General features: G+C 45.2%; 2 protein-coding genes across 2 annotated transcripts; both read left to right on the top strand.

The window, feature by feature from the left end:
* The first annotated feature begins 8,385 nt into the window (after positions 1-8,385).
* On the top strand, positions 8,386-10,159 carry LOC138770441 (IgGFc-binding protein-like). The gene is made up of 4 exons (XM_069949544.1): positions 8,386-8,393; positions 8,485-8,818; positions 8,895-9,459; positions 9,540-10,159. Exons 1-4 carry the CDS (start codon positions 8,386-8,388, stop codon positions 10,157-10,159), a joined length of 1,527 nt encoding a protein of 508 aa, XP_069805645.1.
* Positions 10,160-10,592: 433 nt separating this feature from the next.
* On the top strand, positions 10,593-15,378 carry LOC138770440 (IgGFc-binding protein-like). Its single transcript, XM_069949542.1, has 7 exons — positions 10,593-11,158; positions 11,455-11,651; positions 11,933-12,074; positions 12,638-12,966; positions 13,299-13,875; positions 14,029-14,625; positions 15,107-15,378. The coding sequence occupies exons 1-6, from the start codon at positions 10,822-10,824 to the stop codon at positions 14,577-14,579; spliced, it is 2,133 nt and encodes a 710-aa protein (XP_069805643.1). The 5' UTR covers positions 10,593-10,821; the 3' UTR covers positions 14,580-14,625; positions 15,107-15,378.
* The last annotated feature ends 1 nt before the right edge of the window (position 15,379 follows it).

Raw genomic sequence — 15,379 nt, 5'->3', positions numbered from 1 at the left:
TTGCCACCTCTGTCCATGCCAGGAACTTTCCAGAGCAGTAGCAAATCCCCACAGAAAACCCCTGAACGACCGCTGCGTGTATGTAATTCTGCCGGCCGCTTAACCCCTTCAGCTGCTGCCCAGCTCCTGCTCTGTAATACATTACTTGTCCTTGCTGCACGGGGTCCCGGCGTACTGCTCTCCTGCCCGGCCAATCAGTGGCTGCGGCAGGGCAACACACTGATTGACCGGGCGGGAGAGCAGTACGCTGGGACCCCGTGCAGCGAGGACAGGAAATGTATACAGAGCGGGAGCCGGGCGGTCGTTCAGACCGCTGTGTGTATGTAGTGAAAGTGATCTGCCAGGACCTAGTTGAGTCGGTACGTGTGAAGCTACCCTAAGTCTGGAAAGCAGGAGAGCTTTTCTGTGGGGATTTGCTACTGCTCTGGAAAGTTCCTGACATGGACAGAGATGGCAGCAGAGAGCACAGTGTCAGACTGGAAATAATACACCACTTCCTGCAGGACATACAGCAGCTGATCAGTACTGGAAGACTTAAGATTTTTTTTGATAGAAGTAAATTACAAATCTCTAGCAACTTCTTATACCAGTTGATTTGAAAGAAGAAAATCGCTGGAGTCAAGGTCTGTTGGGCTCGGTTTATGTCTGTTAAGTTCACACTGCGTTTTTGCAGTCCGAATCATTTGTAAATGGTTAATGGTCGCTCACGTTTTTGTTTATGCTTTAAAATAAAAACGGATTTGTTTTCATCCCCCCTTTTTTTTAACGGATGTTAATGGTAAAACAGAACCAAATAGTTGAACACAATGGGGGAGATTTATCAAACATGGTGTAAAGTGATATGTAGAAAAGAAGGCAGCAAGGTGTAAAATGGTGTAAAGTGAAACTGGCTCAGTTGCCCCTAGCAACCAATCAGATTCCGCCTTTCATTCCTCACAGACTCTTTGTAAAATGAAAGGTGGAATACACCCCTTCCAGTAGGACCTCCAGCAGCTGATAAGTACTGGAAGACTTAAGGGTGCATCAGGTTTTCCACTTGTGTTTGTAATTTTTTTTATTTTAAATCTTTTTATTAAAAAGAAAAATTCAAAGACAGATGCACGTAAACGCCACTACGCAGAGCCCAAGTGCAAATAACGATGACCAATTAGAGATGAGGTAGTAGTAGTAGATGCATAGGGATGCAAAGGAATGACATTCAATCCATAAGGGTCAGGAGAGAGTGCGTCTGTCATTTCACTAATGGAACAAGAAAATGCTACGTGCAGAATGTGCGAAGGAGCCTCTGATGCTGTGTGGACCCTACCTTATGTATATGAAATAGCAGTGTGAATGGGGTCTCTGATGCTGTGTGGACCCTACCTTATGTATATGAAATAGCAGTGTGAATGGGGTCTCTGATGTACTATGGACCCTACCTTATGTATATGAAATAGCAGTGTGAATGGGGTCTCTGATGTACTATGGACCCTGCCTTATGTATATGAAATAGCAGTGTGAATGGGGTCTCTGATGTACTATGGACCCTGCCTTATGTATATGAAATAGCAGTGTGAATGGGGTCTCTGATGTACTGTGGACCCTACCTTATGTATATGAAATAGCAGTGTGAATGAAGTCTCTGATGTACTGTGGACCCTACCTTATGTATATGAAATAGCAGTGTGAATGGGATCTCTGATGTACTGTGGACCCTACCTTATGTATATGAAATAGCAGTGTGAATGGGGTCTCTGATGCTGTGTGGACCCTACCTTATGTATATGAAATAGCAGTGTGAATGGGGTCTCTGATGTACTGTGGACCCTGCCTTATGTATATGAAATAGCAGTGTGAATGAAGTCTCTGGTGTACTGTGGACCCTACCTTATGTATATGAAATAGCAATGTGAACAGGGACTGGTTCTGACTCTGGTTGTTCTGTGTAGTTCCGCCCTCCTATGTCCAGGCTCTATGGCCGGGGCACCTGCTCTTCAGGTGTGCAGCTCCTTAATAATTGGGTTCTGCCCTTCCAAGGTGGATATAAGGCCTAAGAGCAGGGTGGGGGTTAGAGCCCAGGCAGGTGCAGGTGTGTATATGCATGTAACTCTGCTACAGCTATATGTGTATGTAGTTCTTGAACCTTCTGTGTATTTATTATGGTGCTGTCCTATGGTGATGAATCGCAGCTCATTTTTTACTTTATCTAAGTAATGTGAGAGGTAAAATGCTGAGCTGTAGTTGGTTGCTGTAGGACAGTGCCATAAATTGCCCTCTGGGTTGTGTGATCTGCCTGTCCCTTCTTACCTGTATATAACTTTGGAACTATAACAGTGACTGCAGAGTCCTCCATGTAATGTCTTATTTCATTGATCTCCCAGGCTTTTTTCCTTCCATACACTGAGTGCCTGAAGTATTTTATATAGGCGTGCTGCCATAACCTGCTGTACAGTGTATGGAGGGCTGGCCTGATGTGTGGATGCAGACCCCACTATGCCTTCTTCCCAGTCTGAGCCATATAACTATATGTATGAAGGATTTGGTTGGAGATTGGATGTAAGATATGAATGTAAAATGGAGGGCAGGCCCTGTATATGAGCCAGGCTTGGGCCTTTAGGCACTCACTTTGGGCCTGGTGTCTTCTGCTGGTTCCTTTGGTTTCTGCACCTGTGGCCATTGTGGAGAGATCTGGAAGTTCTTTGGCTGTCCCTGGGATCTTTTGGTGTCTGGATTACTGGTTTTCTTCTCCCTCCATGACTGTACTGTGTGTGTATGATGGCCTAATCTATATTATCTATAATGGAGGCCATAATCCTGTCCCTCACTGACAGCATCTGAATCAGTCTGACCACTGCTTTCAGTACCATGATACTCCTGTAGGGGGCACTGTTGGGACCATGTGTATTGGGGTTTAAATTCTGTCCTCTCCATACAGCAGAGGGGTTAATGTTTTGGGATCATGGCAATCTATACCAATCTGTGGTCAAATGGATGTGATGCATCTCCATTCTGTCAGATTTGTGGATGTGTTCTACTGGTTTACATGACTTGTTTCCATTCACATCCTGTGTCTAACATTAGGAGAAGCCCAGCCTGCTGACTTCTTCGAAAAGCTACTCTGTGTAGCATCTTCTGTATTATCTATCCCTTCCCTTAAATGAATTGTTCTTTGTCTTGTCAGTATGGTGTAGTAAACATTTTCACATGAAGCAGAGGTACTAACATGTTGTCTTGCTCTCTCTTTAGCCATGGGTGGGTTAACTAACCTGCATCTGTGGGCCATGCTGGTGTTCCTGTCTGGTGAGTACGGAGACCAAACCTGTCATCTAATCTGTGTCTCAATCCCCTCTGTCTACAAATCCCCACCACCCCCTATATCTACAGATAAGAGCCCACCCCAGTGATTTACAAGTTATTAAAGGGGTTATCCACCTAAGGGCTAAAAAAATTAAATGCTCCCTGGCTTTTATTACAAAGTTCCCCTGAGTATTTTGAGTCGTCTCCTGTCTTTCTAGCTGCTGTCTTTCTAAAAGCCGGTCTATATCCAAGATGGTGCAGGCCGGGAAACTATTTCCCATCATGCATCTCCCTGATTGGTCTGTTTGCGTACTCATCCCCTTAGATTTCTTTCCTGCCCACAGTAAACACAGGAATGTTTCTTAGGCCAGCTTCAAACGTAGCGAATCGCAGTGTCTTCTCTGGGCCCTGGCCCTCTGCCAGGTCCACCTACTCTCAAGCAAGTCAGGTCCCTATATGGGTAGGAAGCAAGACAGAACACAGCTAACAGTTTCTTCTCCTTTCACTTAACACACTGCAGTGTTAAAGGGGTGCCCCGGCGGGGGGGAACTTTTTTTTGGGGACCGGGGAGGAGGTGGCTGAAATAAAAGACGTCCACTTACCTCCCCGGTTCCAGCGGCGGGTCCTGCATCACGGCGCTCCGCTTCCCGGTGTCTGACGACGCCCGAGACGCTACGTCTCAGCCACTCAGTGAAGGAGGTGGTATCCGAGCGGACTTCAAACGGATCCCGCCGCCTTCACTGAGTGGCTGAGTGGCCCTGAGACGTAGCGTCTCAGGCGGCGTCAGACACCCGGAAGCGCCCGGGGACCGGATGAGGGACCCGCCGTTGGAACCGGGGAGGTAAGTGGACGTCTTTTTATTTCAGCCACCTCCTCCCCGGTCCCCCCAAAAAAGTGCCCCCACGCTGGAGCACCCCTTTAAAGCCCTTACAGGAGAGGACAAGTCAGAGACAACCTCAACCCACTCCGTGGACTAGGAGAGTCACAGAGCAGGATAGTATCCACAGACCAATAAATCGAAAGGATACCAGAAATTGCCAAAATAGCTGTTCTTACTATTCCAAACACAAATGGTACAAACTTTTCACCACTAGTGCATGTTCAGACGATACGTTAGTCATAAGGCGGCACAGTCTCTTTATATCGCTCAGCCGAGCTTCTTATGGGACATCAGCTGAAGGTGATCAGCGTCAGCCGACGTTGCTGGTCTGTGACGTTTTGAGAACTAATCTTTGTCAAGCTTGACAAAGAGATTTAATTCTCGCAACGTCGCAGACCAGCAGCGTCGGCTGACGCTGATCACCTTCAGCTGGATGTCCCATAAGAAGCTCGGCTGAGCGATATAAAGAGACTGCCGCCTTATGACTAACGTATCGTCTGAACATGCACTAGTGGTGAAAAGTTTGTACCATTTGTGTTTGGAAAAGTAAAAACAGCTATTTTGGCAATTTCTGGTATCCTTTCGATTTGTTGGACTGCAGAAGGGATTGACAAGCTCCCTTTATACCAGAGCAAGAATCGGCACAAGGCAATTTCCTATGTGTATAATAGTATCCACAGACAGCAGTAAGTTGCTAAGAGCCTAGGAACTCTATCTCGCAGCGCGGTTGTCATCAGGGAACCCGCAGCATTCCGCTCATCCCAGGTAACAAGGCCTGGGGCCTTGTCACCCTCATACGACTGTTCAGCCGACACTGGTGGGCATTAGATGGTGTGAAGACCAAAAGGTCAATACACGGGCACGAGTATTCTTTTACCTAATCCTCCAACATCCCCGTCAGAGCACAGTACTACTTGGGTTGGGACTGTCACGAAATCCTTCTCTCTGCTAGCCTCTGTGTGATCCCCTGATGGCAACCATTAGCTGTAACCAGGATCACTCTCATTCCCTGCAGGATGCTGTCAGTGTGCTCCTGCCCTTTAACACTTACTGTAACTGCAGTAGGGGGGGGGGGGGGCCCGGGCAATTGCCCTGTTTGCCCCTTGCTAACACCGGCCCTGCCTGGCTCCCAGGGAGATCACATGTCCTGTGTCTACAAATAGAGGGGTAAAGAGGGAGCAGAGTTGTCAGGACACAGACTATTATTTTAGACAACCAGAGTGGGTAAGCATGAGAAAAAGGGTGCTATTGGGAAAGGGGGAATGTTTTGAATATTGTCATTGATAACCCTTTTAACATTAGTCTAACAGATACTCCTACCTGAGCTGCCATCCTAACCTTGCCCAGGTACCTGCTGATCAGCCATTCTGCTGCCCCAACCCCACATATTTGGCAGTGGCTCACAAATTGTCTATGATGCCTTGTGTCCCCTCAATAGGAACCTGTACGGCTGGTCCACTGGGCACAGAATTTGTTACAGTCTTCATGCAGAACTATCAGTTGACATACAGTACAGCTGATCTCAAGCTCTTCATCGCTGGCTACAATGCTTCTACGACGGTCACAATATGGATGAACAAGTCCAGCTTCAAACAGGTTTTGACAGTGAATGAGCGCTCAACGGTTACTGTCAAGATTCCTGCAGACGCAGAGTTACCCGGTACTACTAAGTCATACAAGGTGATCGTCATCAAGGCTGATAAACTTATCTCGGTTCTGTCTTTCAATAACAAGTATCTAAGTGCAGACACCAGCATTGTGTATCCGATTGAAGACCTTGGTAGAGATTACTATGTAGTGACACCTTTAGGGGGCCCTCCTGAAGCGTTCAAAGAGTTTTCTGTGGTCAGTTATGAAGCACTTACCAATGTAGACATCATTTTGACTGGATCTGTCACCTACCAAAATCAGACCTATGCGGCTGGTAATAAGCTCACTGTCCTCTTAGAACCATTTAGTGCTCTTCAGCTCCTCAGTAAGGATGACTTGTCTGGTACCCATATATTATCTGATAAGCCTGTGGCAGTACTAAGCGGTCACACATGTACATGGAAGAACACAAAGTGCAACCATGTATATGAGCAGCTCCTGCCTGTGTCTAGCTGGGGCACAACTTTCATCATCCCTCCAATTTCTGTGCAGTCAAAACCTGATATCATATTTGTAGTGGCGGCTGAGATGACAAAAATTGACTATCAAGTTGACACTAAGAAGGCTAGCCAGAAGCTTAATGCAGGTCAAGTAGTTCAGCTGGAAGTACCTGTCAAGACTGTGGTCTACCTCTATGCCAGTGCTGGGATCCAGGTTATTTACTACTGTACCGGTTGGGAAGAATGGCTTACTGAGTATGACCCTATTCTCATGACAATTCCTCCAGTCAGCAGATACTGTTCCTCTTACAACATCTATGGTCTGCCAGAATTTGACAACTATGGCACCATGGTAGTAAAGACCAAAGATACCTCAAGAGTCAGTGTCAATAAAAGTCCAGCTGCTGGTCTGACCTGGAGTGAGCTTAAAGGAACAGACTATTCCTTGGCAACACTGAACTCTGGTAAAGAATCTAGCTTTAAACTTTTGGAGAACCCATCTTCACCCTTCTTGTTGCTGTCCTATGGATTTATGAAGCTGAACAGTTATGGATCTCCGGCCATATGCATTAATGGTGAGTTTGTCATTTCAATAGGAAATACACCACCTCCAATAACAAATATGGTGAGTTTTTCTGCCTTGTCTGATTCTTTTACTGAATTTGTTTTGATTCAGGTTCATCTTGCAGCACTGTAAAATGCAGAGCTAAAGAGAAGTGCCAGATAACCAATGGGAAGCCAGTATGTGTCCCAGACTCCAAAGCCTTCTGCCATGCCGTTGGTGACCCCCACTACCGCACCTTTGATGGTCGCTCTTATGACTTCCAAGGCACTTGCACTTACACAATCGCTAAGACCTGTGGCAATGATAGCAGTCTCCCAGTCTTTAACATTGAAGTTAAGAATGAAAATCGAGGAACTACTCAAGTGGCCTATGTTGGCTATGTCACCCTAAAAGTTTATGGGCTTTCTATATCCTTAGTGAAAAACGAGTATGGATTTGTAAGGGTAAGTTTTGTTCCCCCCCCCCCCTCCCTTAGATGTTTGCTGGAATCTGTGAATGACTTACAATAACCTTCCTTTATCTCTTCAGGTGAACAACCAACGCCAACGTCTCCCGATTAGTCTAAATGATGGTCAAGTTCGCTTCTATCAATCTGGTGGCTCTGTTGTCATTGAAACAAACTTTACCTTAAAGGTTTCCTATGACTGGAACTCAAACCTTCGTGTTGACATCACCAGTAGCTTCTTTGGAAGTGTTTGTGGATTGTGTGGAAATTACAATGGAAACCCTTCAGATGACCTGATGACACCAGCCGGTACCCAAGCTGCTGACTTGGTTAACTTTGGCAAAAGTTGGAAAGTTGAAGATGGAGACAGGTTCTGCTGGCACAACTGTAATGGGGAGTGCAAGACTTGTCCTCTGGAAACCCAACAAAAATACTCCAGTGAGCAAAGCTGTGGCTTGATCTCTAAGGCGCTAGATGGTCCGTTCCGTCAGTGTCAGTCAGTCATAGATCCCAAAATGTACCTTGATAACTGTATTTATGATCAATGCATGAATGGAGGCTCCAAACAGATTCTGTGCCAGAGCTTAAAAACCTATGCTGAAACCTGCCAGAAAGCGAACATCTCAATTGGAGAATGGAGGCAACTTTCTGGATGTCGTAAGTTAAACAATGTTTAGTATTCTACTGTATATACTGTAGTATGAGATTTTTAGATTTTAAAAACTGGTCTGTCTCCATGGGCTGCTTCTGCTGTTAAAGTGTCAACTCCAGACACGGCCTGTGTGTAAAGCTAGTACTACCTTTTTGGCCATGATTTCCCACCTGGTGATCCAGAGTAATGGCCTCATCCATCAGCCGTCACTGATTCTATGTAAAAAAACGAAGCATCCCCTCCCTATTGTAATCTCATAACAAACTGTACTACATGTATCAGCAAACATTAACTGGTAATATCTCTTCTAGCATTGTCGTGTCCCGAGAACAGTGAGTACAAGCTCTGTGCCCAAGCCTGCCCTGCCACCTGCAATGATGATGCAACACCACCTATATGCTCTTCCTCATGTGTGGAGTCGTGTCAGTGTAAGGCTGGCTATGTCCTTGATGAAGGGAAATGCATACCCAAGTCTGCATGTGGATGTGTCTACCAAGGGAAGTTGTTTGCCCCCAATGAAACCTTTTGGGGTGGTGATAAATGTGAGAATCAGTGCATATGCAACTCTTCCACCAGAAAAGTTGACTGCAAGGCCACCAGGTGTAGGTCCTCAGAGCAGTGTACTGTGGTGAATGGAATCCAGAATTGTTACCCTGTCTCTTATGGAACATGCTCTGCATCAGGAGATCCCCACTACACCACCTTTGATGGTGTCAGATACGACTTCCAGGGAACATGTATCTACCAGTTTGCAGGACTTTGCAAGAAGTCAGATACACTAGTGGACTTCCTGGTCCTTGTGCAGAATGAAAACAGAGGAAGCAAAGTTGTGTCCTATGTCTCAGCTGTGCAAGTCAAGCTCTTCACCTATGACTTGGTCATCGACAGGAAGTACAAGGACAGGATTGTGGTGAGTTTGTCACAAATGTAAACCCCTATCTTTGTCTATAGCAAAGTCTGATCAAATCATGGTTATTTCTTTCCAGCTTAATGGAGTCCTAACCAACCTCCCCTTTGTGGTTGAAAATGGTAAACTCTCAGTCTACAAACAAGGTTATCTTGCCATAATCCAAACAAGTTTTGGTCTACGTGTTTCCTACAACTGGGACAGTCATGTTGCCGTCACCCTTCCAAGCAGCTATGCAGGAGCAGTCTGTGGTCTTTGTGGTAACTTTGATAATGACAAGAGTAATGATCTCCTTATGAAGAACAACCAGTTGACCACAAAACCAACAGCCTTTGGAAACAGCTGGAAGGTGCAAGATGTACCTGGTTGCTATGAGGATGACAAAGGAAACTGCTCTAAACTGGCAGAGCTTCAACTCCGCCAAAATAACCAAGAAGGGTGTGGAATATTAAAACAAAAGAATGGACCTTTCCGTGAGTGCCATGCAAAGATTGACCCAGAGGGGCCCTTTCAGAGTTGCGTATATGATGTTTGCTTCTATGAAGGTAGACAGGATGTAATCTGCAAGATGATAGCCAGCTATGCCACCTTATGTCAAGATGCTGGGATCACTATATACCCATGGAGAACCTCAAAATTCTGCAGTAAGTTTTGATACCACTTAGTGTGCCACATGCTTGTGTAATTTCAGTAGGATTGTAACCTTCACAATCTTCTACCACAGGTCCAGTTTGTCCAAAGAACAGCCACTATGCAATATGTGCCTCTGGTTGTACTCCAACATGCCTATCGCTCTCTCCTCCATTGGGCTGCAAACCTCAGTGCTCCGAGGGATGCGAATGTGACGACTGCTTCATTCTGAGTGGCGGAGACTGTGTACCGATCTCGCAATGTGGCTGCAAATATCAGGATATATATTACAAGGCTGGTGAAGTATTTTTCCCCAATGGTGTCTGCAGCCAGCAGTGTGTGTGCTCAGCCAATGGAGTCGTTGAATGTAAAGCTTTCAGCTGTGGCCCCAATGAACAGTGCAAAATGGTAGATGGAGTCCAGAAATGCCAAGCAGTTGGCTCTGCTCGGTGCTCGGCTGCAGGTGATCCTCACTACATGTCATTTGATGGTCTGGCCTTTGATTTCCAAGGCACTTGCACCTACACTCTCACCAAGACCATTACAAAGAGAGACAACTTGGTACCATTTTCCATCAATGTGAAAAATGAGAAGTGGGGGAACAGGAAGGTTGCAGTCACTAAACTGGTCTCCATTGAAGTCTATGGATACAACCTACTCCTTCAGTATGAAGTTCGCAATAAAATCATGGTAAGCATTTCCAAGAAATACTAAGGTCTGTACTGGGCTCTCTAAAGCCTTCTCTATCCGATCATAAGGGTAGGCTTTCAGTACACATTGCTCTCCAGCCCTTAGCACCAAGCCTGCAGGCATAGTTCCGTTTACCCCATATGCAGAGGTGTAATGTAAAGCTCCTAAGTATCTACAGTATCTGTTCCAGAACCTCCAACCTACCATGTGCCCCTTGTATAAAGAGAAGGCTCTACTAGCTGACCTTGTTCTCTGGGAAGTAACCAACATGCAGTGTTGTCTTGCCACTGAAATGCACTCAACCAAGCATTTATGTGTAGGGATCAGACTAGAAGTCTGTCTGCCATACATATGATACCTGTTGTCCGTTATATATAGCCTTGCGTTTAGTAGGTAAAGCTTGAGTGGACACACAGATCTAAGTAAATTTTTCTGTATCCCACAGGTTGATGGCATATACTTTAACCTCCCATTAAACTTGGAGGATGGAAAGATCCGTATTTACCAGCATGGAGCAAGAATGCTCGTTGACTCAGACTTTGGCGTTCGGGTCAATTACGATCTTGTCTACAATGTCATAGTCACTGTTCCCGGAAACTACAAGGAGCAGTTGGGTGGCCTGTGTGGTAACTACAATGGTGATGGTAATGATGACTTCAGGTTACCTGACAAGACACTGACCACAGATGCCACCAAATTTGGAGCCTCATGGAAGGTCCAGGTTTCTGGCATATCTTGTGGTGATGGTTGTGGTGGCAGTGGAAATGCTTGTCCAATATGTGATTGAAAAGAGCGAAATCCTCAAGACTGAGAACTATTGTGGATTCCTGAAGAAGCCTGAGGGTCCACTGACTGCTTGCTATGCCACAATTGGTCCTGATCCCTACTTCAACAACTGCATTTATGATCTATGTGCCAGTATGGGTGATGGGAACATCCTGTGCAACAACATTCACAGCTATGTGGCTGCATGCCAGGCAGCTGGAGTCACCATCCAACCGTGGAGAACCGAAGCCTTCTGCCGTAAGTCTACTTATCTGTAAAATTACTCTACTCCAAAACATTGTTTTTCTTAAGCAAAACTTGTTTGGGACAACCCCACCCGCTTCCACCTTGTGAAGGAGTTGTCCAAAGATTTACACTTGTTAAGGGTTTTGCTGTAGTTCCCCCTATTTAACCTTCCGTGGGCATGCCTGCTTGGGCTGCCCTAAGCAAGAAAACCCTGGCATCTTCTTAGACTGCTAAACTGCTTCATAACCTCTTCCAGCAATAAGTTTATGCTGGGCCATGCTTTAGCTATTGTCCCTATCTATCCTCAGCCATGAAGTGTCCAGCCAACAGCAAGTACAACGTTTGTGCCAATGTCTGCTCTGTAACCTGCTCTGCTGTCACTGATCCTACAAAGTGTCCCACAACTTGTTCTGAAGGCTGTGAGTGCATCGATGGCTTCTATGATGGCCAAAACTGTGTGTCCGTGGATAAGTGCGGCTGCTTTGAAGATGGAAGATACTACCAGGTGGGTGGAACTTCCTGGTCACTACTTCAATGCACTTATGTTTGCATCACCGATCAGATGTATGGCCTAACTTCAGGTAAAATATCACAAAGACCTTAATACTTTGAGGAATCACACTGGGATTTATCATGGCTGTGAGGACCCATCTGCTGCTACACCCCCAGCCAACATTTGTCCATTAGGTACAATTGCTAATGGGCTTCTTAGGTTCCAGGGCCTAGGTATAGGGCTACTTAATGGAAAATTTCTGTCATGTTGTTGTGTTTGGTCTTTTTAAACAGCCTAATGAGACAGTGTTATCCAGCGACTGTAAAGAAGCGTGCACCTGTAGCCCAGTGGGTGGCCTCATCTGTGAAGACACTGGGTGTGGGGTTGATGAGACATGCCAGATTAAAGATGGTGTTGTGGCTTGTGTTAATAAAGGTAAGTCTAAGGGCTCTATTACACGGCCTGATCTGGAGGAGCACATGTTCACTTGCTCCTCGTTCCCCGCTAGCTGTCAGCACGCAGACACTATTCTAGACGATAAACAATCGCAAACAGGATTTATTAACTCAATCATTCACCATATTACACAGAACTTTAGTAATGGTTACTACGATGTTTTACTCCATCTTATCCCAGCAAATGAAGGAACAATGTGGAATTGCCTTAAACGATTAGCGAGCAAATGGGGAATTACAACAAACTATTTTTTCGTGTTGGCACCAAATTAACAAATTCTAGTTAGTCGTTGCCTGCGTTTACATGAAAAGATTATGGTTTAAATTAGAACAAAATAACGATAATCTGCACCATAATCGTCACGTGTAATAGAACCCTTTTTATAGCATAGATCTCAGTGAGTTTTTAACCTTATGATTAGCGCTCCCCCCCCCCACACACACACACTAAATTCTTAATTTATTAATCGTTGGCACAGTATTGGTGCTAAAGATTTCTTATGCTTGGTCATATGTCAACCTAAAACATTACTCCAACTACAGATCCATGTAAGTCATTGAACTGCATGATCAAAGAGGCTTGCAAGATACAAGATGGGAAACCAGTCTGCGTTCCAGATTTCACAGGCAGCTGCTGGGCGTGGGGCGACCCCCATTATCACACTTTTGATGGAAACGACTACGACTTCCAGGGAACCTGCACATATATAATGGCTAAATACACAGGTGGAGATGACAGGCTGGTTCCATTTACGATTGAAGAGAAGAATAACAATCGAGGAACCAAGGCAGTATCCTACGTCAGAACTGTGACCATCTACATGTACAGCTACAAGATCACCATTATGAAGGGGGAATTCGGCAGAGTTAGGGTGAGTTTGAGTTTGAAGCATATTAGAAGTGACCTCTGAACAACTTCCTATAGTTTTAGTCCTATACTGACAGTTATATTCCAGAACTGCATTATGGGATATGTCAAGATTTACATGCAGCTTCAGAGTAGAAGACACTGTCTTGATAGTGTCCAGACTTGGCTTTGGTGCATAGACCATACTTCCCAGATAACAGCAAATCATAAAGCCACTTTGTACAGACTGTGAACAAGCTGGTGTCTATACGCCAAAGTTGCAGTCACTATTCTGCAGCTTTAAAAGCCAAACTGGTGCTATTTTATTTAATCTGAATTTTATAAATGTTTCAACAGGTCAATGATGTTGTAACCAACCTGCCGGTGACCTTGTTAGATGGGAGGATCTCTGTTGGTATCAGTGGTCTTGGTGCTGTGATTCATACAGACTTTGGCCTCCAGGTGACCTTTGACTACAACTGGCACATGGTGATCACTCTCGACAGCAGCTACTTTGGCCTCATACAAGGTCTATGTGGAAACTTCAACCAAGAAACTAATGATGATCTGGTGACTTCAGATAACAAAACAGTCACCTCCATCATAGACTGGGCCAAGAGTTGGAAGGTCAAAGATGGAGATCCCTTCTGCTTTGATGTCTGTCCGAGTCTAAACTGTCCAACTTGTGACGTTGCCAAGAAGAGCCTGTATGATGGTGAAAACAAATGTGGTCTTATTAGAAAGGTAGCAGAAGGGCCCTTCAGGGAGTGTCACCTGAAGATTAACCCAGACACTTTCTTTGATAACTGCTTGTATGATGTCTGCATCAATGGTGGCGCAAACCAGTTCTTGTGCCAAGCCCTCAATGCCTATTCCAACACCTGCCGGAAACAAGGAGTTAAAGTATATGATTGGAGAACACCATCAGGATGTGGTAAGTGAAAGACACAAGATATTGTATAGAAGAAAAGCTGTGTCTCTGCACTGACAATGCATGCTATTGGGATGCAGCTGTAGAGTGGAAACAACACGAGATGTCTTACTAGCCTGTTTAAGGTGATTCTTATATAATTTTTTTTTTCAACAGTTTTACCATGTCCAACAAACAGTCACTATGAATTCTGTGGAAATGCCTGTCCGGCTACTTGTACTGACCCCACAGCTCCTTCGCGATGCACTGATGACTGTGTTGAGACCTGCCAGTGCAATGATGGCTTTGTCCTTGGTGGTGAGAAATGTGTTCCAGTATTGGGCTGTGGCTGCACTTACAAAGGTGCCTACTACCAACCTGACCAAGAGTTCTGGACTGATGACAACTGCTGTATACTCTGTAAATGTGATCCAAGTGTTGGTATGGTGATCTGTAAGGAAAGCAGCTGTAAAGCCAGTGAAAGGTGCATGATAGTTAACGGGGAGAGAACCTGTAAACCCATTAACTTTGGCACATGTTCAGGCTCTGGAGATCCACACTACACAACTTTTGATGGCAAAAGATTTGACTTTATGGGTACCTGCATATACCAACTTGTTGGCATGACCTCTAATACGCCAGTTCCTTATTTTAATGTCACTGTGCAGAATAACAACCGTGCGGGTAACAAAGCTGTGTCCCACACCAGTTGTCAACCTGGAGACTGATGGTCTAGTTTTGACTCTTAGCATGGACTACCCTCGCCGTATCTTGGTACGTATGAAGTCAATGTTCGTATTTTAATAGGATTGTGTCATCCTGCTGCCGGACGGACTTTGTAACTTAGATCAGATGCGGTCATATTTGAGAGGTAGTTAGTATGAGCAATGGCTAAGTGCATCTCATATGAAATAGTCCAGACAATAAGGGGGACATCGAAAGACCTGCTTACTTGTAAGCCAGTCTTAAATTGGGTCTTGACTCAAATTGTTCCGCCAGATTCTTGAAGATGCGTGCATGTCCCGGTGAAACTGGCCTGGTCTGTTCCTGAGCAGGTGTAGGTTTCTGCCATGACTTGACTGTGAGTGGGTGTAAATCGGGCACAGGAGGAGGTCACACTGCCTCCCAAACTAGCTGTGCCTCCCCCAACTACCCGCCCATCGGTTGAGTGGGGATATGAATGTTGTACGCCAGTGGTGCAGATTTCATAAATGTCCCAATAATGTTGCACCTTTTTTTTTTTTTTTTTTTTTAGGTTAATGGATTGGTTACCTCTCTCCCCTTCTACTTCCAAAGTAACAAAGTTGTAGCCTACATCAGTGGCAGCACTGGAATCGTGAAGACTGATTTTGATGTCACCATTACATATGACTGGAACAGTTATGTTGCAGTGACTATACCCAGCACCTATGCAAATGCTGTAGGTGGACTATGTGGAAACTATAACAATAATCCCAATGATGACTTTAATATGAAGGATGGACAACCAGCATCAAATGCCGTCCAGTTTGGGAACAGTTGGCAGGTT

This window comes from Dendropsophus ebraccatus, chromosome 13 (genome assembly GCF_027789765.1).
Source record: "Dendropsophus ebraccatus isolate aDenEbr1 chromosome 13, aDenEbr1.pat, whole genome shotgun sequence".
Lineage (NCBI taxonomy): Eukaryota > Metazoa > Chordata > Amphibia > Anura > Hylidae > Dendropsophus > Dendropsophus ebraccatus.
Note: the sequence above shows the minus strand (reverse complement) of the source record. Positions and strands in the feature narration are given on the sequence as shown.